Source organism: Euprymna scolopes, chromosome 40 (genome assembly GCF_053919585.1).
Source record: "Euprymna scolopes isolate OS-2025 chromosome 40, ASM5391958v1, whole genome shotgun sequence".
NCBI classification, from domain to species: domain Eukaryota; kingdom Metazoa; phylum Mollusca; class Cephalopoda; order Sepiida; family Sepiolidae; genus Euprymna; species Euprymna scolopes.
The window spans coordinates 32,011,472-32,035,677 of record NC_136521.1 but is presented as its reverse complement, the minus strand read 5'-3'; the positions used below and the strand labels follow the sequence as shown (position 1 = coordinate 32,035,677).

The 24,206-nt window shown below is 31.9% G+C and overlaps 1 protein-coding gene across 1 annotated transcript in view; it reads right to left on the bottom strand.

Moving 5' to 3' along the window:
- The window catches only part of LOC145265650 (pleckstrin homology domain-containing family F member 2-like), a 219,959-nt gene that overhangs the window by 1,869 nt on the left and 193,884 nt on the right, over positions 1–24,206 (bottom strand). Inside the window, exons 6-10 of the mRNA XM_080121717.1 lie at positions 18,512–18,575; positions 11,472–11,597; positions 11,188–11,297; positions 10,227–10,383; positions 7,134–7,249 (exon numbers count right to left, since the gene is read on the bottom strand). Coding sequence (XP_079977843.1) covers positions 7,134–7,249; positions 10,227–10,383; positions 11,188–11,297; positions 11,472–11,597; positions 18,512–18,575 — 573 coding nt within the window. The remainder of the gene's footprint in view (positions 1–7,133; positions 7,250–10,226; positions 10,384–11,187; positions 11,298–11,471; positions 11,598–18,511; positions 18,576–24,206) is intronic.

The following is a 24,206-nucleotide window of genomic DNA, read 5'->3' as shown; positions in this document are numbered from 1 at the left end:
CATCTAAGCTTCAGCCTCTGTCCCATCGAAGAAATGTTGCATCCCTCTGCCTGTTCTACAAGTATTTTAATGGTGAATGCTCTGACGAACTGCAAGCACTTGTGCCCCAACGACGTAAATACACCCGACAAACCCAACAAGCAGCTAAATCCCACCCTACACAGGAGAGATCCCTAGGTGTAAGAGAGCTTTCTACTCCAGTAGTTTCTTCCCCAGAACCACTAGACTTTGGAATTCTCTTCCGGGTCACTGCTTCCCTAACTGTACTGACATGCAGAAATTCAAGTGTAACGTGAACTGACATCTTGCTGCCCAACTCCCTACATAGTACCCCTGTAGCTTATGTCCCTGATAGTAGCCCCCTACACCAACGTGCCCATGTGCTTTGTTTGGGGTGAAAATTTAATTAAAAAAAAAAAAATTTTTAAAGATGTCTGCTTAATTTGCATTTTTTTTTTTTTAATTTTTAATAAATTATTGTTATTCATTTGTAATTTTAATTGTCCTTCATTATACATACCAATATTTATGTTGATATTAATATTTAATGAATAAAAGAAATATATACAAAAATGTGGAATGGGTGCTTGTGAATTATAAGTGGATATAAAAAAATGAATTTTAATTAAAAACACTATTACATAATTATGTGTCATGTCAAAATTAGTAATAAATTTTAAATTACAAAAACTGATAGAGTAGAAAAATAATTACAAATAAAATAAATTTTTATCAAATAATGCAGTTTTAGGTTCTTAAAATAAGTCGGGTTTTCTTCCTGTTGGTATGACAAACTGACTTATCTCCCTTGTTCTTGTTTTTAGCTAATTTTATGACTTCAAGTTAGAACATTTCAGGTCAAGCAAGAATATACGATAATAGTAAAAAATTTTAAGCAAAAAGTAATTTTAGCAGATCTACTTTATCACTTTCGGTGTAAAGTTTATAATTACATGTTTTTTTTTTTTTAATTTATTTACTATGCATGTTTTTTATATCCAATTATATTTCACAAACACTGAAAATTGCTTTTTCTGCAAAGATTAATCACTTTCCATTAGGTTTTTTGCCTTATAAGAATAATTTGTATAAGAATGTCAACTGCAAGAATAACAATAATCATAATAAAAATTAATAAAATAATAAATAACAATACTCTAATAAACAATAAAAAATAATAAATAAACAATAACAACAATAATAATGATAAATATTAAGAATAAATGATAACATAATATAAAATAATAAATAACAATAACCATAATAAACAATAAAAAATAATAAAAAGATGATAAGGATAATAAATGATAAATAATGATAATAAATAAAAAAAAATAATGAAAAATACTCAGTTATTTCATTTGCATACTACATTATTTTTCATGCACATTAAATAAAAATTAAAAAAATCATTCAATTAACAAAGGTGGTGTTAGGTGATGAATCTGATTTCACTAAGGTTAAAAATTCTCACTTGAACCATTTTTAAATGAATTGTTCCAAAATTTAATTATGTAGTAAAAACAATGCATCTTTTAAATCCTCATCATAGCATTTCACTTCATCATTGGGCAGTGTGCGAGGCATCCCTCAGGTCTGCATCAGAGTATGCATGTCAGCACCACAGGACAATGAGCCATCATGTACATAGGCCCACTTGCGCAGCTTGTTCCATGTTTTGGCAACCTTCACTTGGGCCCGGTTGAGCATTACCTACGGGAGTTCAGAGTCTGCTGGGAAGTCTTTTTTCATTGTTGTTGTCTTTGATTAATTCATTCTATCAACACAGAATTGTTTGTCGAAAGCCTGTGACACATTGGCAAAGCTCTTGCGGGATGTTATTGCAGCTCCTCTTGATGGTGGAGGGCAATTGTCATTGCTTTGCTTGCAACGCTTCACCTCCACTATCGCCTCTCAACGATTCTGTGCAGAGCGATCGCAGACATTCTTAAGACAAATAGCAGGTTGGTCAATTTCAGGTTGCTGGTAATTGTTTTACATGCTTTGTTGAACTCAACGTCAACCCTTACAGCATGAATGGAACAAGCTCATGCCGCTGTGTAGTATTCTGCAATCGAGTAGCACAGAACCAATGCTGACAGGTGTAGCGTCTGTGCCTCAGAGTTGTTAGCCAGAGTTGTGCGCAGGCTGCAGAGTTTCTTGACATGGGTTCTGTATGATAGCGTCTGGCGTGACACTCACCAGGACACTATCACGCCAAAATAAGTTAGGTATGGTGTGTTTTCTAAACGTTTACCTCCCCAGGTGATGTTGAGCATCCTTTGGTTTATGTTGTTCTTAAAATGGAATGAACACACCTTAGTTTTACCTGCATTTACCTTCCATTTGATTGGGTTACAAGATACATTTTTTTTTTAAATAAATACATTTTAAAAACATTCGTTCTATTAATTTTAAGATAATATCAGTCAATCAATAAGGGTTTTATCACTCAATGAGGAACCCTTCCCTGGAAGGTAGCCATCAAACTAGGCATCCCAAACCAGCCTAGTTTAGGGTGCAAAAACTGGTAAAGTTAAATTTCCCTCGACTTCAACTTGCGATATCTCGTTTATTTTTTGGGTTATTTTGATAAAGTTTTGATTTAAATAAAATTTAATCTTTTTGCTTTATAGATATATAATTCTTTTTCTTATATCCTTAATAGTTTTTTTTCCAGGTTACTTCAAGTTATGTCACTAATTTTGGTGAATGCAGCTTTATTTTTTACACAAACAAATATAATGTTGGTGTTTTTCAAATTTGGTGCGCATGATATCGTGAGTCTCTAGGTATAAAAAAATAGTACCATTTTAAAGAAAAAAGGTCACTTATCAATATGGTGAGCTTAAAAAGGAGTTTAAGTTGTTTTTCACAAAAAAAATCCAACTTGAATACTTCAGTGAAAGAAATATGAAAGAAATTCAATTGAAAAGCTTCCAAAAATTACACTGTTTTGTAGAGAAATATCTCCTCTTTAATAATCTGTTGGTGTCATATTAACTACACTCATAAATCATCTGTATCTACACATTGAGATTTACAAATAAATCCCAAGTGACCGAAGTACAAAGTATCATCACGAAGAACTAGCCGCACGACCCAACGAAAACATAAACTTGTTTCACGTTGTTTATATCAAATCAAAATTCTTATGTGAATTTGTTTTTGTTTATCAAAAGTTATTGTTTAAAATAATATTTTTAGTGCGACAATAAAAAAAAATGAAAATTTACAATTTAAAAAATAATGTCAGTTTATTTTCTATATCTTCTTTCAAACTTTCATATGGTCTTCGTTTTATCTTCTTTCAGAATATGAATAAACTTCAGCATTGTTAAATTATCTTTTAAAAATTAAACTGGTTACATTTTAAACCAAAAACCATTTTTAGTTGCGTGTGACTGACGGAAAAAAAATTTTTTATTTTAAAAAACGTGCCTCATTTTTTTGTTTATTTATTTCTATTATGTCCTGTCGGGCGTTTTTGATATATCTAACATTTTGTTTATTTTTTACACAAAAAATAAAATGTTGGTGTTTTTCAAATTTGGTGCGTGCGATATCGTGAGTCTCTAGGTATAAAAAAATTATTTTTATTTATTTTTTATTTATTATTATTTTTTATTTATTTATTTTTTATTAGACTGTACAGTTACATTACCTTAAAAAAAATTAACAAAATATCACTAAGTTTTAAGTTACATACAACAAGTCATGTGTAAATAAAAAAATTAATTTCACGTAAAAATGTGCATTTTTTTTGTTTATGTTCTATCAGGCGTTTTTGATAAATTTGAAGATTTTGTTAAATTATTTTTTATTTACACTGTACATTACTTAAAAAAATAAGAACTAAAAATATAATTAAGTTGTGTGCACGTGGCGTGTAAATGAAAAAATTAATTTCAATGTAAAAATCAGTTTTTATTTTTTTATGTAATAATTCCAGAGATGGTACTTCTACAGTTTATCGCCAAAAATGTAAACGCCATTTTTTTCGTGCACCTGTCATTAAAATCCGAGGGAGAAATCAGTATTTTAAACTATGACCGAAGTTAGAAATAAATAAAAAAAATTAAACTAGATATTGATTATTTCCAGAAAGAACTATGAAAAAACTAAATAAATAAAGTGAAAGAGAACATATCCGTACTTATTGAATTGAAAATGTTTCGATTTAATTAATGAAAACGGGAATGTTTTTCATGAAACATTTGTATTATTAAAAACAGAAAATAAAAATGACATTCATAATTGTCTAAACTGGGTGAGCGCCATTTGAAAACTTAAACATTTACTGTATAAAAATTTATCAAAATATAATTGTAAAAACATTTATTGAAAAGTTTGTGTAAGAAAATATAATTTTAATAAAACAATTTTGTTATGAAAGCAACATTGGATTTTTATAAAATATATATTTTTTTTTTGGGGGGGGGGGGGGTCCGAACAAATAAATAATTTTAATGAAACATTTTTTTTAATCAATGCAACTTTAAAAGGTCAACAGCAAATTAATTTAAATGAAACCGAAAAATCATTGTCTAGTTTAATTTTTTTGTTATTTATTTCATGCTTCGGTCATAGTTTAAAATACTGATTTCTCCCTCGCATTTTAATGACAGGTGCACAAAAAAAAAAATGGCGTCTGCATTTTCGGCGATAAACTGTAGAAGTACCCTCGAGACCTATATGTTCTATCAGGTGTTTTTGATAAACTTGAACGGAGATATTTCAAGGTTGTGTTAGGTGTCAAAATCAACATTAGTGGAAATAAAGTTCAACTGGAAGATGCTCTCTCTGACAACTTGAGAAGAAATCCAGTTAATTCATTTCCACCTCCAAAGCAACAAAAAAAGTCCCTTAGTGAATCTGCTGAACATTCAGATAATTCCTGCAGTTGTGATGAAGAACCATCTCAGGATATCTTCAGTTATGAGCATCAAGGACAATGGATTGCTGTCTACTATGACACCAACATTTACATTGGCCAAGTCATGGAGGTTATACATGCATCCAGCGCTGTAATAAAATTTTTATCACAAACCAAAGTTAGAAAAGATTTTTTTCGATGGCATTTGTCAGATGACATTGCACAGGTAGAGTCAGCATTTGTTTACGGATGGGGTTTTGAGGTAATGCCAGTTTCAAGTGATGATAGGATTTGGAGTGTTCTTGAAATATCTACCATAGCAGAAGCTTATGAAAGAATTCTGAGAGAAAATCAATAAGGAAAGGAATTGTAGTAAAACCTCTGCCTATAAAATATCTTATTTGTTTGTCTTTTAAGTTGAAAATTTTCCAATACTTGAAAAAAAAAAAAAAAAAAAAAAAAAAAAAAAAAAAATGACTTGTGACTTTTTGTATAACAAATTTCTGAATCTTATTGTTGTCGGCTCTTTTTTGGCGAGTTTAAATTCCCCAAAGTAAAAATATTTCTGTGGCAAAAAGTTTTATTAAAAACAAGTCAAACATTTTTTTAAATTCCTCACCCAAAAATTAGTGAAGTTACAAAGTTTTAAGCTTCTACCTCCAATGGTTACATTTTTACAGCAATTTCAGTAACGTATACTTTTGACTCATTTTTTTTTTTTTTTAACCCTTTTTTTTTGTCCTTTTTACCAAATTGTCTGTTCGACTGCTTTTACATGGTCCACAATTGAGTGGTTTTATCAATTTATAATTAAAAGAAAAAATTATCTTGATCTCTAATTTGTTATGAATCATACTAAGAAGATTCAATACATTAGCTATTCAAATGGAATTGATATGAACAGTCAAAGTTGCATTTCCGTGTCATATTTGTACTTTTTTCCCCGTTGGTAGTGTGATTTTGCCTAGTGTTTAGGTTGGTTTCATCTAATAATTCTTGCATTATTAATTTTTAATAATAATTTCAGTATTAATTTTCATTTACTACAAGATGACATTACATTTATAATGATTTTTACTTGTTAGTAGCTTACATTTTTAGTTTATACTATGAAATTTGGCTTCTGGACCATGATAGCAAATTTTCAACTTTCCAACAAACTTTGACCAATCATAACTTGATGGCTAATTGAGCTACCAAAATAAATTTGGTACTTTTTTTTTTTTTTGGTTTACAAAAATCTATATGACCACATTAATTTATTTTAGATATAATGAAAATAAAATTTTGGTTTGGGATACCTAATCTAACTGTCCCCGAGCTATCCTCTGTTATGTGGGACCAATGTGTTGTATCAGGTCGTCCCTCCATCTCATTCTTGGTCTTCCCTTTGGCCTCTTATGTTCACGAGGTGTCCATTCTGTGGGACTGATGAACCATCTGTGGTCATGTTGTCTGGCTTCATGCCCTGCTATCTGGGTTTGGATGTTTTGATGGCAGTATTAATGTCAATAACTCGTTTGTTGGCAGATCAAGATGTTTGTTTTTGTTTTGTAGAGTGATGCCTAACAGTATCATCTCAATCTTCCTTTGTGCTATTGCAAAGATTTCACTTTGGCAAGTTGTCATGGCCTATGTTTCACTACCGTATATCATCACAGCTAGTACATATTCATTGAAGATCTTCCCTTTGATTGATATATTTGCTTTTCAGCTTCTCATAATATTCTCCACTTTCCCAAAAGCTGGCCATCTCAATGCTATCCTTCTCTTCATCTCAGGAAGGAGATCTCCATCTTTCTTTATTTTCTTTTTCAAAGCTACTTTGGGAAAGAAAATGACGAAAGATAATATAGTTAGAATTATATTACGTTTTTGAATTTTTGAGATGAGGATTGATTATTCATATTATTTGAATTCTTCGGACTACCGTTCTCATCTTGAATCTTATTTTTCACATTTTGGTTGCTGTAACCTCCAACTTTCTTTCGACATATCTTCTCGAACTCAAGAAACTGTCGAGCTTGGGAATCTGCACGGAATTTCAAATGGAATCGTTTATTTAATCCATAGGAATAACATATTCTTGTTCTCTCAGCTATGATGGGATAAAAGTCCTAAGTCATTTGCGATTATATTTTGAGTGTCGTTTGCACTGAGAAACCGTAACTTTCAACTGAATTTTATCAAGTATTTTATCCACTAATGCCATGGGTACAAGTTAATTCTATTAAAAAGATTCATTTTGTCCACCCACCTGTTGATCTCGAATGTTTGTACTATTGGCATTATCCAGATAAGAACTCGATCTTTCATCGTCGTCATCCGAAGACTCATCACCTGAAGAGTCATCATCTGCTGCTGATTGGCTATCTGCAACGACAAAGAAAAAAAATCAACTTTTAGTGAAAAACTCACTTGAAAACCTGCAATTTTTAAAACTTTTCGATATAAAAAAATTTCAGGCGATTTTCCAGAATAGCTAACAAAGCAAAAAAAGAAACAGGTAGAAAAATAAATACATAAATAAATGTTACGAAAGGCAAGATAAGTCACTTTTCTACCCAACTGGATAAATTTCTTTTTTGTTTTAACTTATTTTAAAATGTTTTTAGTTAAAAGTAAAGATAGTGTAAAGGCTGGTGAGTTAGAACAAAAAAAAAAAATGGTGGTCTTGTTCAAGTCATAGTCTCGCCTCAATAATCGCTCAAAAATCGAAAATTAAACTAAGTACTTGTAGAACAAAGGACAACATATCAATCCTGATGCGAAGAGAACTGACAAACACCTAGCCACGATTGAAGACTGACCAGTGTGACCAACGGGGTCCTGTTGCATGAAAAGGTCACCTCTGGTCGCCATTGACCAGGATAGTGATTTGGACAAGACCAGAGGCCACACTTTTGATGCCTCAACCGTGATCATCTAATCACTTGTTTCATTTTTTTTTAACATCAGACAGGCTTAACTAGTAACTCTATCCTCTTTAAGAATGGGAGGTGGGACACATATTGCAAATGTCAACTGTAAGCCGCATATGGAAAAGAAAAATTCAAATCAAAATAAAAAGAATAGTTTTAGAGAGAGATTGGAAAGAAGGACATTCCTTTGTCCATGGCAAATGAAATATTCAAAAATAAAAAAATGAATGAAGACAAAACTGATGTAAATTTACATCAGCAATTATATATAAGATTTGTTATTGGCATTTTTTCATATAGATAATAGTTTCAGAATTATTTTCATGTATAATATGTAAATATTTGATAATTATTGTGCGGAAATTTCTTTAAAATGCTATCTTTTATAGAAATTAACAGAAAAATGGCTCGCTAAGAGCTAATGCTAACATTATGCGCTGAGCTGACTAAAGTATTCTCTTGAAAATAGAAAAATGTTTTTCTGCTTTCGTGCTTCGTTTTTATCGGTTTTTTTTTTGGTTTTTTTTTTCATTTTTAACTTGGAGCATAAAAATATTGAACCCAGAAAAGAAAAATAAATTAACATTGGAATGCTTATTTTATTCTCTTACCAGAGACTAATGATATTTTTATTCTGAGTTTGTCAATTTAAAAAAAAATTATTTTCAAGTTTTTCAAATTTGATTTCTAAACAATACTATATTGAAACAGGGCTATTTCTGCCATTTTTCGCATTCGCTGTTTTTTTTTGTTTTATTTTTCAGACTTTTTTTAATTTTTAACATCGTTTTGCATCATGTTCGTTTTTTTGTTGTTTTTTTTTATCATTACGTTCGCATTTTCTTTCTTTGTTTTTCTTATTTTAAGAAATTTTAACATCGTTCATTTGCATCACGTTCATTTTGGGGGGGGGGGGGGGTCCAATTCTTTAAAGAAGTTTTAACATTGTTTTTATTTTTTTATACAATATTTAAACAAGGTTATTACTTCACTTATTCTTGTTTGATTTACCTCCCCCTAACACACAAACACACACACACCTCTAAACACCTGAGCAACGCCGGGTATCCTCGCTAGTAACAAATAAAAGGTACTTGTGCACTTATGCTACTATGCTGAAATAACAACATTATTATTTAGAAACTCATTCTTAACATGGGGAAGGAATTTGCATCTATCAATAAACTGGAAGTGGCGAAGGTTTAAATTAAGGCTAGTCAATCGAAAAGAGGGGATGACTTTCGAAAATATCAGTGAAAAAAGCGACCCCTCCCTGCAGAAAAGTGCCCAATTGAGGGTGAAGGAATTAATGCTTTTGGCCAATTTTTCGATATTTGTCGTCTAAAGGGTCGAGCTTCAAAACACTCGTCTTGCAAAAATCCGTCGCCTCTGTCGAAAGCTTTAGGCAGACATACAAACATACATTTAAACAGATGAGATTTATATTATAGATTAAAAAATGAGGAATAAAAGTTACATAGAACTTTATTTAATCATCAGATCAGTAAGGACGAAAATGGGAAGTGGAAAAGCTTGTTCAAATAGTTAAAAGGCTAGTTTAATATATAAGTTCACAATAACCAAAGCAACAATATATTTTAACAGGTTTATCATAAGATGTATTTCTTCAGTGTTACAATCGTTTAACTATTTAAGCCATGGCATTTTGAGGCTAAATGCTTCACATAAAAGAAAAACTGGCATTATAACACTATATGTGTATTACAAAGATAAAATCGGCTTGAAAATATTTAGATTGGAAATAAAGTCACAAAAAATATTGGGATGAATTAATGAGGACTTTTAAAAAGGGACAGGGATAAGAAATGAAGAGTGTTGGTAAGGGAAGGGGGTAAAACAATGAGGAAAAGATGAACGAAGAAGTAAAAAAGAGAAACGTAATAAAAATAAGTAAAAGGAAAGGAAAAACAAAAGAAAAATTTAAGTAAAAAAAAAAAAAAAAAAAAAAAAAATTTTTTAAATTCCAAACAAAATAGAAAGATCAACCAAAGTTCTTGGAAAAGTAATCCAGGTGTGATGACAATAGAGGTTGATTTGGAAATAAATTCTAAAGCAATGAATTTTTGGTAGGGGTGATCTTCAATAGATATCCAGGTTGAACGACAGTAGTCCAATAGGAATCAATTCCAAAATAAACTCCCAATGGAAAGAATCTTATGTAATGTAAATTTCAATCAAACCTCAGAGATCATTAAATGATCAGGAAGTGTTTTGAAAATGGAAAGCAATGTAAAATTCCACATGTCTGGAATTGATCCAGGGAGGTCCCAAAGACTAAGCCCAATGCAGTTTAACCGGGCGTATCAATCCCCAAAAGAACTTTACATGTTAGTAGTCGGTATGAGCATATCTAAAATAGTTTGCAGAAGTGTAGCATTAAATTAAAATATATGAGAAAATCTACTTACATCTATCTGCAGTCGGGGTGGTATTTGCATCCTCATCCACATTCGCCTCATAACAGTTGTTGCAGACACGCTGAGGCTTGGAAGACTGCTGGGGCAAAAGCATCTTTTTGCTGGAGCATGGACTACACACGACAATACCGCACTTCCGACAATGATGCTTTTAGAAAAAGTAAAACAAAACTTTGCGATTTAAATGTAAAAAATATGACAAAATTATCCAAAAATCACATAAGTATTTTTAATTTTATAAAGAAAATCATTTTTAAATGATTAATGGAAATTCATAGCCATTACAAGATAAATCTAGTAAGCATGAATTATTGTTACCTCCCTTGTTTTTCAAGATTTTGTTCAAAATGGCAGGTTATAGTCATTCTTTGGATGCTCATTAAATTTGATACAAATTTTTCATTATTTTTGTTTTTACTGTATGGGGAATTCTGGACAAGAACCATATTATTTTTGTTGTTATTATTGTTGAGTATCTCATTTTAATTGATGATCATACTGTTATTGTTGAGTATCTCATTTTAATTGATGATCATACTGTTATTGTTGAGTATCTCATTTTAATTGATGATCATACTATTATTGTTGAGTATCTCATTTTAATTGATGATCATACTAAATACAGCGATAAGATTGAAGGTAGCTTGGGCAAAACCTTGTGAGCTCATTTATAATTTAAAATAATTAAAAATTTTGTGCTTTCACTTGTGAAGTAGCCATTTTATAGAGGTTCACTTTGCAGTTATATTTCGATTAACAAAACATTTGAAATATAATATTTTAGTGAAAACAAAAATTTATTTAAAAAGTATTTTAAAACAAAAATCTGGTCAAGATTTCTCACAAACTTTCTTTGAAATAATATTTTTAAATGGTAAAAAAAACTTTATGGGTTCTATCTATATATAAACATGTTTTTGTCAAAAAGTAAACTTTCGGTAGAATTACTTACCCGTCTATTGATGACAGAGAAGACACACTTTTTGCATAACATGCACGCAGAAGCGTCAGAGTCTGGCACCCACACGGGACAGTTGGTGTCCGGTTTTTGGACGATTCCTCCTAAAGAAAATAATCATGTTTGTATATATATATATATATATATATATATATATATATATATATAATCCTAATTTCAATCTGTTTTATTGATATTATTAAAGACTTTGTAAAATCGACATGATGATGATGATGATGAATATATGTGGAAGCAAGAGAAGAAAAAGAAAATCTTACGTTTTTTGAGCAAATCTGAGACACATTTGCGAATGTGGGCCATCCATTCAGATTTTTCACTCGATGTTGCGGCATAAACAACAAACGATTTCATTGGACTGAGAATCTTCCAACCATTCCTTAAATCTGCAGAGACAAATGGTTACCAAAGAATTAGGAATCAGCAAAAAAATAGAAAGTTAAAAAAAAAAGTCCTAATTCCACAAATATAAGTTCTGTACCAGATTTATGTCCCCTTACAAAAATTAAACTTGACAGATAATGATACTAAACTTTAATAGAATTTATATATAAGTGTTGGGACGCTTAATTGGAATCAGAAAAATTTGTGCCTGTTTTCTGATGCCAAAAACGATTTCTTTAATTATTTTTTTATTTGATTAAAAAAAAAAAAAATTCCACTGCATTTATTGATTAAAACTTCTATTAAAACAAAAATCTATAGATCACCTCCTTACAAGCATTTTTTTACATTTGAGAAAATATATGCACATTTAACGTGTTTTTAAGGCAATCAGGATAAAATCACAATTTTATAGTTAAATGTTTAGAGATTCATAAAGAATCTGAATCAGTAATTATATCGGAATTGGGGAAAAATATTGGAATCATCCCATCACTAATATGTATATAAGCAGATTAGTAGTACAACAAATGGTAAGGCTTGTGTGGGAGGCTCAGGGTAGTTTCTTTAAGTGAGTTGCATTATCTCTTAAAAGAGCCTTTACCAAGATATAACATGTTTTTCTTTTTAAGGATTTCTTTGATTCTAGAAAAATGTCTAAAATATAAAGTTTAAGGATTCTTAAGGTGAAATTGAAATTCATGGAATCTTGTTTAATTTGTGTCTATAGTTCTTATAATTTATTATCAAATTTGCATGGATCTTTTCGGGCACTATTTTTTTAAATTTATCACTAGTTTATCCCTTGAATACCTTGAATACCTGTGTATGGCAATTTCCACCTTTAATTAGTTTCAATAGATTTATAGCTTATATTATTCCTTAACTGGAATTCATTTTTGAGATGAGCATTATTTTTATTAATTTATTTTTATTTCGGACTATTATTCTCATTTTTATTGGTTGTTGTTTTTCATGACGTTTCAGCCAACTATTCCTCTGGCCTTCATCCGTCGCGGTTACCACCTGACGAAAGCCAGAGGAATAGTTGGCTGAAACATTGTGAAAAACAACAACCAATAAAGATGAAAACAACAACTAATAAAGATGAGAATAATAGTCCGAAATAAAAATTAATATAGCTTTATAGCTAATACAAAAAAAAAAAGAAAAAAAAAGTGAAATTTTGTGGAAAAAAATGTTTACAATTTGCATGAGATGAATATATATATAATATATAATAATACGTATAATATATATATAATACGTATTGATTTTTATTTGAAAAAATTTAATGCAAAACTATTTTAAAATATTTTAATTTTCAAATGGAAGATTGTGCTCATATTATGCCCCTAAGAACTCTTTAAAATACTCCAAGGAAGAAATTTGAGGAATATTTATTAATTGATGTCTTAAAATTTCAAAAAAGAAAAATGGAGGTGTCTGAATTTTAATGAGACGCTTTTACCTTTCTGCATAGAACTAAATTATACTAAATATAGCCCATGCTTAGCTTTCTTACACTTAGCAGTTGTGTTCCAAAATTCTTAATGATTGGTTAATTAGTTTAGGAGTGAATCCTAAACATATAAATATACCCAATCTAATAAACATAGAGATATCGGGTGAAGATACAAAATGGCTACCAAACATGTAAAAAAATTTTTTTTAAAAATGCAAAAACTAGAACATATGCAGAAAAGACAGTAGCTACATGGAATGCGGTGACACAAAAAAGATTGGATGATAATTACTTATATGGATATATGACCTGAAAAAATTATTTACATCATGCAAAGGTTACAATTTTTTTCCTTATATAAGTTATTTCTTATATGTTGCCATGACTTATCCTGCTTTCGTCCAGTGCCAGAACCAGCCAATCAACCAATACTACATTGTGACAAAAGCCAACCGACCTTGCAACTTTCTTTGTTTTAGTGTTTCCATCAAATAAAATTGATTCATATTTTAGTGGGGATGCTTACATGGAAGATCGTGATCCTTTTCGCATTCAATATTCTATTTCAATCAGATGCATCCAGACACAGCCAATTATATCAGGTCTAATTAAATTTGAACAACGAAAAGAACCTTTATATAAAACTTATATTCATCCTGACCAAAGCACATCGCCACTGAGACAGAAGAGGTTAGTATGAATTAGGGGCCAGATTGACAGGCGCATCCTAAGTAAGAAGTTGTGCAGCAAAATGCTTGTTCATATTATATTTACATTTCTATATGTTGGTATAGTCAGGAAAAAAGAGGAGGGGCCAAATTCCAAAGACAAGCAGTTGAAAGAAATATATTAGAGCTCTCCGTTATTTGAGGACTTCTACAGTAAAAGGGGTGTAATTTTGCTGATTGTCCAGAGGTATTTACATTGAGGAGGCACCAATGCAGCAAGTTTGTTAGAATACATTCCATTAAAGTATTTGTAAAACAAACACAGAGATGCAACATTGTGGTGATGGAACAGAGGCTGGAACCTGGTAGACAGTGTTGACCTTATTAGATTAAAGGTTTATTTTGAATTTTAAGCAGGAGAAACTAGTGGCAATAATATTCCATTCATGGGTAGATGATGATTTTGTAGAAATATAAGATACTAGCACGTAAGAAAAGTTTTCTAACCCAGTAAAGGAAGCCCATCTTTGTAGCATATATGGCAACACCTTTTAACATTAAAAAGTAACACGTATGTATAAAAATATATTTTTTTTATTGTTTATTTGCAGCAGACAAGTAGTTAGTGATTTAATTTATGCAAAAAAAATGTATGTTTATAAACAACTAGCCTGGGTGCCTAGCATTGCCCGGGTGTTTTAGGTGTGTGTGTTGAGAAGAAAAAAAAAATTGTAGCAGGCAGGCAGGTTCGAACCCATGACGCAAAGACAGAAAAGAAAGTGGAGGTGTGCGCAAAAAAAGAAAAAAAGTGGTAGTAGGTAGGCAGGTTCCAACAGGAGGAAAAAAAAAATGAAAAAACATGACGTGGTAGCTGTTGCGCTCATCGCCAAACTGGAAGTGACGTAGGTTTAAATTAAGGCTAGACAATCGAAAAGAGGCGATGACTTCCAAAACTATTGGCAAAAAAAGTGACCCCTTCCTGTAGAAAGGTGCCCAGTTGAGGGTGAAGGAGTTAATGTTTTTGGCCAATTTTTCGAGATTTGTCGTCGGAAGAGCCAAGCTTCAAAATAATACCAATCTCATGAAAATCCGTCGCCTCTGTCAAAAGTTTTTGTGAAACATACATTTAAACAGAGAGATGAGATTTATATTATAGATGTTTTTATAACAATACTTATTACAAAGTTAATTTTCTGCCAAACTGTTTGTAGGAGGAGGGGGGGGAAGGTGTCGCTGATCATGCAATTTGTCATTCACTTTTAGACTTACTATATGCTAAACATTCACCATAATACCACATTCACTCTGTGGGTTGTTCCTACTTACATAACCTACAATTTATTTATTTATTGCTTTTTTTTTAAACTTTATAAAGAAAGAAAAAAATATAGAAAAATCCGTCGTTGGGTGAGGGAAAATATTTACAATATATGTTAGTAAGGCCCTACCAAGCCTTTGCTAAGTAATAGACCACCAACTGCTTTCTGGGTAATCCAGCCACAAATAAGTTGGTATCTAAATGAGAGTGACTGAAGAATGAAGAGTCCAATGGAAATTGACTGTCGTTAATTTTTCGAATTCGCTTACCAGTCACTTTCTAGCAATCCAAATCAGTTTGTTAATCTTACGTTTTTAGACACACCTGTATCCTTAATTTGGATTATGGGATTTCGTCCTCAATGTGGCCACACCCACTCTGGCACATGGTCTCCAGCTATGCATTGTTTATTTAGCAAACAGACATATTTCCTCTAATGCCTAAACCTCAGCAACCAAATATTATTCTTTTGTCAGCCATCAGCAGAAATTCCTGTCATTTTTTTTTTTTAAGTTTTGCTTGAGTTAGTTTTGTGAGATCAAGGGACTTCCTTTTGGACCTTAACATTTGATTTCATTACGATTTAAATTTATTAGTGATGGGACGATTCCAATATTTTTCCCTGATTCCGATTCTTTATAAATTTCTAAATATTTAACTATAGACTTGTTCCCCCCCCCCACCCCGATTATCGTCAAAACTCATTTAAATCTCTCTCTCTCTCTCTATATATATATATATATATATATATATATATATATATATATATATATATATAAAATGTTTTCATTTGTTTTTGTTAGCGATATTTTCTTGAATGAATTCAAGTATTTATACGAAAGTGCATTTTTACCTAAATGCTTGTTGGGAATAATTTTCCCATTGACCAATCTGGTACCCCCTTTTAATGGGGAGCAGCATATATATTATTTTTAAAATAATATATATATAAGTAGTAGTGTTCATGTGTGTGTGTGTCCAACTCTCCTATAGCCCACATCACTAGACTGATCATGACCAAACCTGGCATTATGATAGTCCCCCACCTACAAATGAGGCGCACCATTTTTCAAAGTCAAAGGTTAAAGTCATATTTTGTGCAGTTCTCAATCTCCCCCACCTAGAGATGGTAGCAAACTTAAACTTGGTGTGCACCATCCCTAGGTGGGGGAGTTTATGAAGAACTGCACCAAATATGACTTAATCCTTTGACCTTGAAAAATTTAACATTACATTTAATACCTGGCAATGCCCAGTACATCTGCTAGTGCGACTGATAGTTTAAAATCAATAAATATTATTTTATCATTACTACCAGCAACAGAAGATTTTATTTAAAGAAAAATCAAATAAAAAATATAATTAAAGGAATCGTTTTTGGCATCGGAACATAGACAAAATTTTTTTGATTCTGATACATCCAAAAGTCTTGATTTTTCAGATCCTGATTAATCACCCCAGCATAAAAATTTATATCCGATGGATCTTTTAAGAATAGATATTCTTCCTTTTCTGTATTTTGTCACAGGGATTGTTTCCAAGTATTTTTTTAGATTTTTGTTTTTTTATTATACCCATTGTTCCTATCACAACTGGTATAATGTCGATTTCTTTAAGGGACCATGTCATTTTTAAATCATTCTTTAAGGCCTGATATTTTGTTATCTTTTCCTGTTTGGTTCTGTTAAGTAATTTGGAAAAGTCACATCAATAATGAACGTAGATCTTTCAGGTTTTTCCAATGTCTGCCATGATGGCGTCGTCTTCTATGTATTTGCCTACCTATATGTCTTTGTCATCGAACACTCACCTTTCTGTTTGATGTTATTAGTGAGGGTTCACATTCCCAGATATTTAACTATCCATCAAGCAATATCTCTTCACAGATCTTCCAATGGAGATAGCTACATACTTAGTTGTGGAGGACAGTGTAAAGGCTGTCTGCCAATGCGATTTGGAATTCAAACATTATATGATTTGGGCTGTCAATGGTGGCAAACCTTGTCATTAGTACCTAGAGACAGTGACAATCAATAGTGTAGACAGTGGCTTTCAATGGTGGCAAACCCTGTCATAAATACCTAGAGACAGATATTCAATATTCCTCACCATCTTATTTTCCCAAATATCTCAGAGATAAATATTCAACAGCAAAATTTTCAATTAAAAGTAGTGAACATCCTACCATTTGGTATTCATGAACAAAACATTTTTATGAATTTTTTTTTCTTTAAATAAAATGTGTATGCTAATAAGGCAGCCGATATTTCATTAATCTGGGAATTTACAATCAATTATTAGCAATTTTTTGTATATTCATTGATTTACTAAGACCCCCCCCCCATCCCGAGTTCTTTTTTTGATCCAGCTCTTATTTTCGGCAGTGACACAGCTCTACTCAAGGAGAAATCAAGACCAAATATCTTAGCTTTCTGTTCAACTTGTCTTTCAAGCCATCTAAACATTACATTCAGGCTCTAAACAAAGCAAGAAGTATTCTATTTCTCATTTGATGTTCTTTTTGCGAAACGTACTCATGAGATTTTTCTCCCACTTTGTCATCAGAGCACTGTTCCATATCTAAGATGTGATATCCAGCATCTGGAAAAAGTTCAAAGACTCACAACCTGAATGATGCAGGGTCTATGGAATCCGCCCTATGAAAGTTGATTCAAGAAACTTAACCTTTACTGATGCGTTAATGTAGTGTTTATTTTGGCCTACAATCTCAATGGTCATATTTGTCTAGCTTTTTATTTATAATACCTTTTCCACAACTTACCGTGTTAAAGAGAGAGTCAGCCGCCATCTTGAATTTTCCAATAAATTGGTAAACACTATGTTTTTCGAGCTGAATAAACATGTTACATTGCATAAAAACACAAAAAATATATCCAGTTTGGTAGAAAAGTAACTTGTCTTTGATAACATTTATTTGTTATATATCTGTTTTTTGACAACTTTTTCGAATCTATGTGTACAGTAATACAAACCCGTTTTTCATATATATATATATATATATATATATATATATATATATATATATATATGAAGATATATTTCAGTTTTGGGATTGATTTACATTTGAAAATAAACAATGTTTTAAAGGGTCAAGGAGGATGGAACAATCAAGGAGAGAATGTATTAAACAGACTTCCACTGGATAAGTGCGAAGTGGACTGGTACCTTGAGGAGGCTTATTGCCACCAAAATTCCAGTGAAAACTGATGGTTGCTACCAATGAGAAATCAATGGTTAACGGCTTTTGTGATAATGCAAAATAATTTGTAAAGATTATCGAAAAAGGTGGTGAGTACTGCAAATCTGGAGAGACTTGTTGTCACTTAGACTCCAGGGAACACCAAAAATTGTCCTTAAAGAAAAATCTCTAAGGATTGCCTGTGTGAAAACTAGTGAACAACAATAATAATAATAATGAAAAAAATGAATGATAATACTCCTTACTTCCGTCATCTTCAATATCCTCCAATTTCACACCATCCAGTGGAATAAGATGTTGCTTATTATACTGAAATAGAATGAAGACAAGAAAAATTTTAAAATACACGAAAGGAAACAATAGAAAGTTTCATAGATATATAATCGAGGGTTTAGTTTATTGAATAAATTATTGAACTAGTTTATTGATAAGCATGACAATAGGAATATTTTACAGTAGGAATAAAATCGCAAATACAGGGCGTCCAAAAAGTCACTGAAGGCTTGAAAATCTGTCATTTACCATTATTTTTTATTTTATTTTTTTTTTTATTTATTTATTTTTTTTTTCTCTCTCAGATATTTTACAGATAACATTTTGGAAATCAATTATGAATAAGTATAGCATTGAACAATGTATGCAAGTTGTGAAATTGTTTCACCAAAAGCAGGGTCAAGTTCAGTGACGTTTTGTATAAAGTAGAACCAATATTTTGGTTGATTCAAAAGACCTTAATCTTTGGTGTAGAGAAACATTATTGAAATAAGGGGCCTATTCTTTTTAAAAGAATTTTTTTACAAACCAAATATCAGTTCTGCTTTATAAATGTATTTGTTTTCTTACTTCTACTAGTCTGTTGCCATGCTTAACCATTATTTTATATATATTAAAGTTCAATTCACAATTTTTTAAAACATGTTCTTTTATTTTCTCATAAGAGTATAAGTTATAGATATGTTTCATTAAAAATCTTCAACAAACAAAAAAAATATGTTATCACTGTATTTTTTAATATAGCAAACTCTTCAGACAATTCTATGGAGAAAAAAAACATATTCAAACACAATCTTTATATGTCACAAACAGTCAAAATGTTGATGTTGAGGGTGTACTTCTTGTTGTTGGTCGGGTCTCAATCTATCTGCTGTAAATAAAAAGATGGAGCCCTGACCAACAGCAAGAATTACACCCTCAACATCAGAAGTATAATTCTGACTGTTTGTGACATATAAAGATTGCGTTTGAATGTTTTTTTGGTCCTCCAGCAAAAGGAGAGTGGCCTGTAGATTTACCTTCGTCCGTTCGTCTGTCTGCACGTTTCTCAATAACTATGCCTTGGAATTTTTAAATATTTTGCACAAACATTAAACATGATGCGAGTAAAAAAAGTAACAGAACAGATTTTCTGGGAAAACTCTGGTTGCCCCCCCCCCCCCCCCCAGCAATGCCTTTCGGGTTAAAATGGCTAAAATTGACATTTTTGTGCTTATGTAAAAAAATTGATGCCTTGGATTTTTATAAAACTTTCTGAAAAGTTGTAACTAACTGATTTCTATATAATTTTGTTTGTCTATACTTCGCGATAACTCTTGGGTTTGCCCCAGGTGCTCTTTTAGGGCTAATAAAAACACTCCATTTTTGGGACTATTTTACCATATTTGTCCAAAAATTTCTGTGTATTTTTATTTAGCAGTTTTGCATGGTGCTGAATGCAAATTTAAATATGTTAAGGCCTTGGGGACTTTTGGAGTTAAATGGGGGGTGGTTATGGACTTCGACATTTCTTTTTTTGCATGATGCAGAACTCAAATTTACATATGTTAAGGCCTAAAACGATACCGTTTCTTAATTTTCACCAGGATTTGACGTCCCTTGGGGACTTTGGGGGCTAAATGGGGGGGGGGTCATTTTTTTTATGCCTTGTTCACTGTGCACTTACGGGGGGAGGGGGGGCACGCATGCTTCACTTGTTCTCCGTAGAATTGTCTGAAGAGTTTGCTAATTTAAAAAATACAGTGATAACATATTTTTACTGTTTGTTGAAGATTGCTAATGAAACAGATCTGTAATATCAACATTCTCTTATAAGAAAATAAAAGAACATGGGTTTTCAAAAACTGTGAATTGAACTTTAAAATGTATATATATATATATATATATATATATGGGTTACCACTCAGGAATTCTAGGCACTGTATGTGCTCTCCGCTTATCTTGGCATTTGTTTCTAGTCGCCCTGTACATACACTTTATTTGCCACCGGTATTTAACAATGTCGACTCAGGAGAGGTGTGGTTGGAGATTGCGCACTTCCTGCCATGAAAAAAAAAGTTCACGCAAAGGCACCCCTACGTGGGTATCCATAGTCTGGTCTGTCAAAGACTGAAAGAGCTTTTTTTTATTTATATATATATATATATATATATATATATATATATATATATGCTTTGAATATTATTGAGCATTAGACAAATTTAGTATATTTGGTATTGTACTATTTATATTATATTATTATCTATCCTGCTATAAATGGAAAAACATTACTCTTGGAATATTTACAAGAAAACCATAAAAGTGTATATATATATATATATATATATATATATATATATATACACGGGGGGGGGCAATCTTCACTTTGGTACAAATCATATGTTTACATTTATTTGATATCTAATTCTTGTGCTGGTGATGGAACTTAATTCAAATTAAAATAATTTGTATCGTCTCAGAAATGATTGCAATAATTCATTGGTTGTTGATGTTGAATTCTTGGAGACTAAGTAAATTATTTTTTTATAAATCATTTTATATTTTGCTTTACGTATGTGTGTGTGTGTGTGTGTGTGTGTAAGGTTAGTGAGAGAGAATTTTAGCAAAGTGCTTGATTATTAAGAATATATATATTACAGAATATCAGAACAACATTAGTACCGTCGGTTTCAAATTCTAACAATGAGAACATAATTGGTTTCCTTTTCTTGAACCTCTGTTTAAACAGAAATTGAAGAGTGCTCAGTAAAGGAGATCAATTAATCAATTCCATAAAATAACCATTTTCATTGTCAAATAAAACTACTTATATATAAAAGGCAATTTATGTGTGTGTGTGTTAATAATACAGGGTGACCAAAAAAAACGGGCCCCAACTCTAATTAGGCTCCGTTTCTTAGTGTTTTATCCGAATGAAATGAAACTTTGGTCATGACTAGTTTATTATATTCAAAACATCACATCAAAACACAAGGGTCTTTGGCCTTTTTTTCTCCGTTCTACAGCATATGTTCTAGATGGCCTCCATTTAGCTTTTGTTTTTTTGGGGTCACCCTGTATTCGTTTTGAAATAATAAATTTCTGCCCGAGTCAAGGTTTGGTTGTTTTATGGCATATCAACCCTTTTCAGGTTATTTAATGCTGAATCCATTTTGAAGAAAAATTTTTGGATAGAATATTTTTATCCCCCTCTCAGTACAGGCCAATAAGTCTCCTGTGCGTCATGAGTAAGTTGCTAGAATCTGTGTTAAATACAGAAGTAATCAAACATCTCAACAAAAATGACCTTCTTAGTGACACTCAATATGGTTTCCGTTCTGCTAGATCTACAGCAGTTGTCCTTACAGTTATATCGCATAGGATTAGCAAATCTCTCGACGGTGGCAATCTTTCTAGGGCAATTGCTCTTGACATATCTAAAGCCTTTGATAGGGTATGGCATAAAGGTTTACTTCATAAGATCGCTAGCTATGGTATAGCTGGAAAAGTCTTCTCAATTATTAAATCATTTCTCTCTGATAGGTTCATAAGAGTAGTAGTTGAGGGGCAAAAATCAGAAGCTCACAGTATTAATGCCGGTGTCCCTCAGGGATCCATCCTGGGCCCAACTCTTTTCCTGATCTACATTAATGATCTTCCAAATCATATCCTTACATCATTTGTAGACATTTATGCTGACGACACTACCATTTATGGTAGCACATCTAAGACAGTAAACGACCAAGTTCTCTCCAATTCTCTCTCCTCTGATCTTGAGCACGTAGTACAATGGGGAAAGGAGTGGCTGGTTACTTTTAATGCATCTAAAACCAAGCTTCTCTCTTTACATCATCAACATTCTAATTCACATTTGTCATCAATTGAAATGAATGGCTCTCGTCTTCAGGAGGCCTCAAGTTTTGACAAGCTTCTGGGCTTGACCATTACTCCTGATCTTAAATGGAACACGTATATCAAATCTGTTGCCAAGGCCGCTGGAAAAATGGTGGGATCTTTCTATCGATCCAGTAGATATCTCACTGCTGATGCTATTCTCTACCTATATAAGAGCCAGGTACGTCCAAGGATGGAATACTGTTGCCACATCTGGGCAGGAGCTGCTAGAAAGGACTTGTCCTGCCTTGATAGAGTTCAAAATAGACTTCGTAGCCTCGTAGGAGATGTCCTTTTCTCCTCCTTGCAACCTCTATCTCACAGAAGAGATGTTGCGAGTTTGTCTCTGATGTATCGTTATTTTCATGGAAAGTGTTCAACTGAGCTTCAATCTATGGTCCCCCCTCGCCAAACTTTCACAAGAAACACTCGTCTAGCTGTAAACACTATCAATAATTTCCCCCACTCTTTATCTGTGCCTAAACCTAAACGTAGATTCCATGAACAAAGCTTCTTTCTTAGAACTGCACGCCTGTGGAATTGTCTTCCGTTTTCCTGCTTTCCGGCTGACTACAATATGGTTGTGTTCAAGTCTAAAGTAAATAAGTTCTTGATGAGCCGTTCCATATAAGTTATCAAATTTACCAAATTTTCATTACTAATGATTACTATATTGACCAATTTCTACTGTACACTCTTTAACCCTTATCCTTGAGTGGCCTCTGGGCCTTGATAATGTGGTGACGCCTTTGTAAAAAAAAAAAAAAAAAAAAAAACCATAGTTGGGACCCTAACAGGTACTACCACTCCAGGTTAGAGTGGACCTGAGAGCAATGCCAATTAAAGGGTAGCTCCAAACCCCAAAGCCCGCAAGCTGGGGCCTCACCATTGGATATAGTTTAAGGTCATATCCAGGACTGGGTCCACACATAAGAAAGAAAAAACAAAATGACTTTTCGTAAAAACAATTGTCATTGTCATCTAAATAAGATAAATATATCTCTTCACTATTTTAAAATTGTAGCAATTGTTTCCAAAATAATATTCTTCATCTTTTTACAATAAAAAATAATTGTCATAAATATTTTTCCCATAAAATGAATGGCACATTTTGAAATGTACTTGAAATTGTACCATTTTAGTCAATGAGACGGCATAATTTGATTTTTGGAAACAATTTTTTTTTTAAATAGTTAAAGTCAGAAATTTTTTACCTTCTGACATCAGATTAATCACTATCTTTGCTGAACAGATGATCTAATCTATATAATTATAAAACTTAAATGACCTTGTAACAAGTGATGTAATCCGCTTTCCGGTTAACAACATCCGGTTGCGCATGCACGCATAAACATTAACCCATAGCAACGTAAACAAATAAACACAAATCACTTCTTTTGCAGATTTTGACCTGCGCACTGGAATATTAACGTTATTATTTCGAAATTATTATTTAACATGGGAAGAGTAAGAGTGTTTTGCAACTATTCTTTATTATAACTATACTGTCGCTATTTTCTTACAAATAAACAACTTTAACCCGTTGACAAACATAAGAACAATTGTAGTAAAGCCAAGACTACTACTACAACTACTACTCTCTATCCGTCTTTTCCTTCCTTCCTTTTTTATTTTTTGTTTACATTTCTAGATACAAAATAGTTGTGTGAGAACGGTGAATTTGTTGCCACATTTACTAATCTGTTTCAATATTAGTTTTATTTTATTTTATTTATTTAGGTTTTATTTTTTTGCTTCAGGTTTTATTAATTATTTTTTTTTTAGATTTGAAGT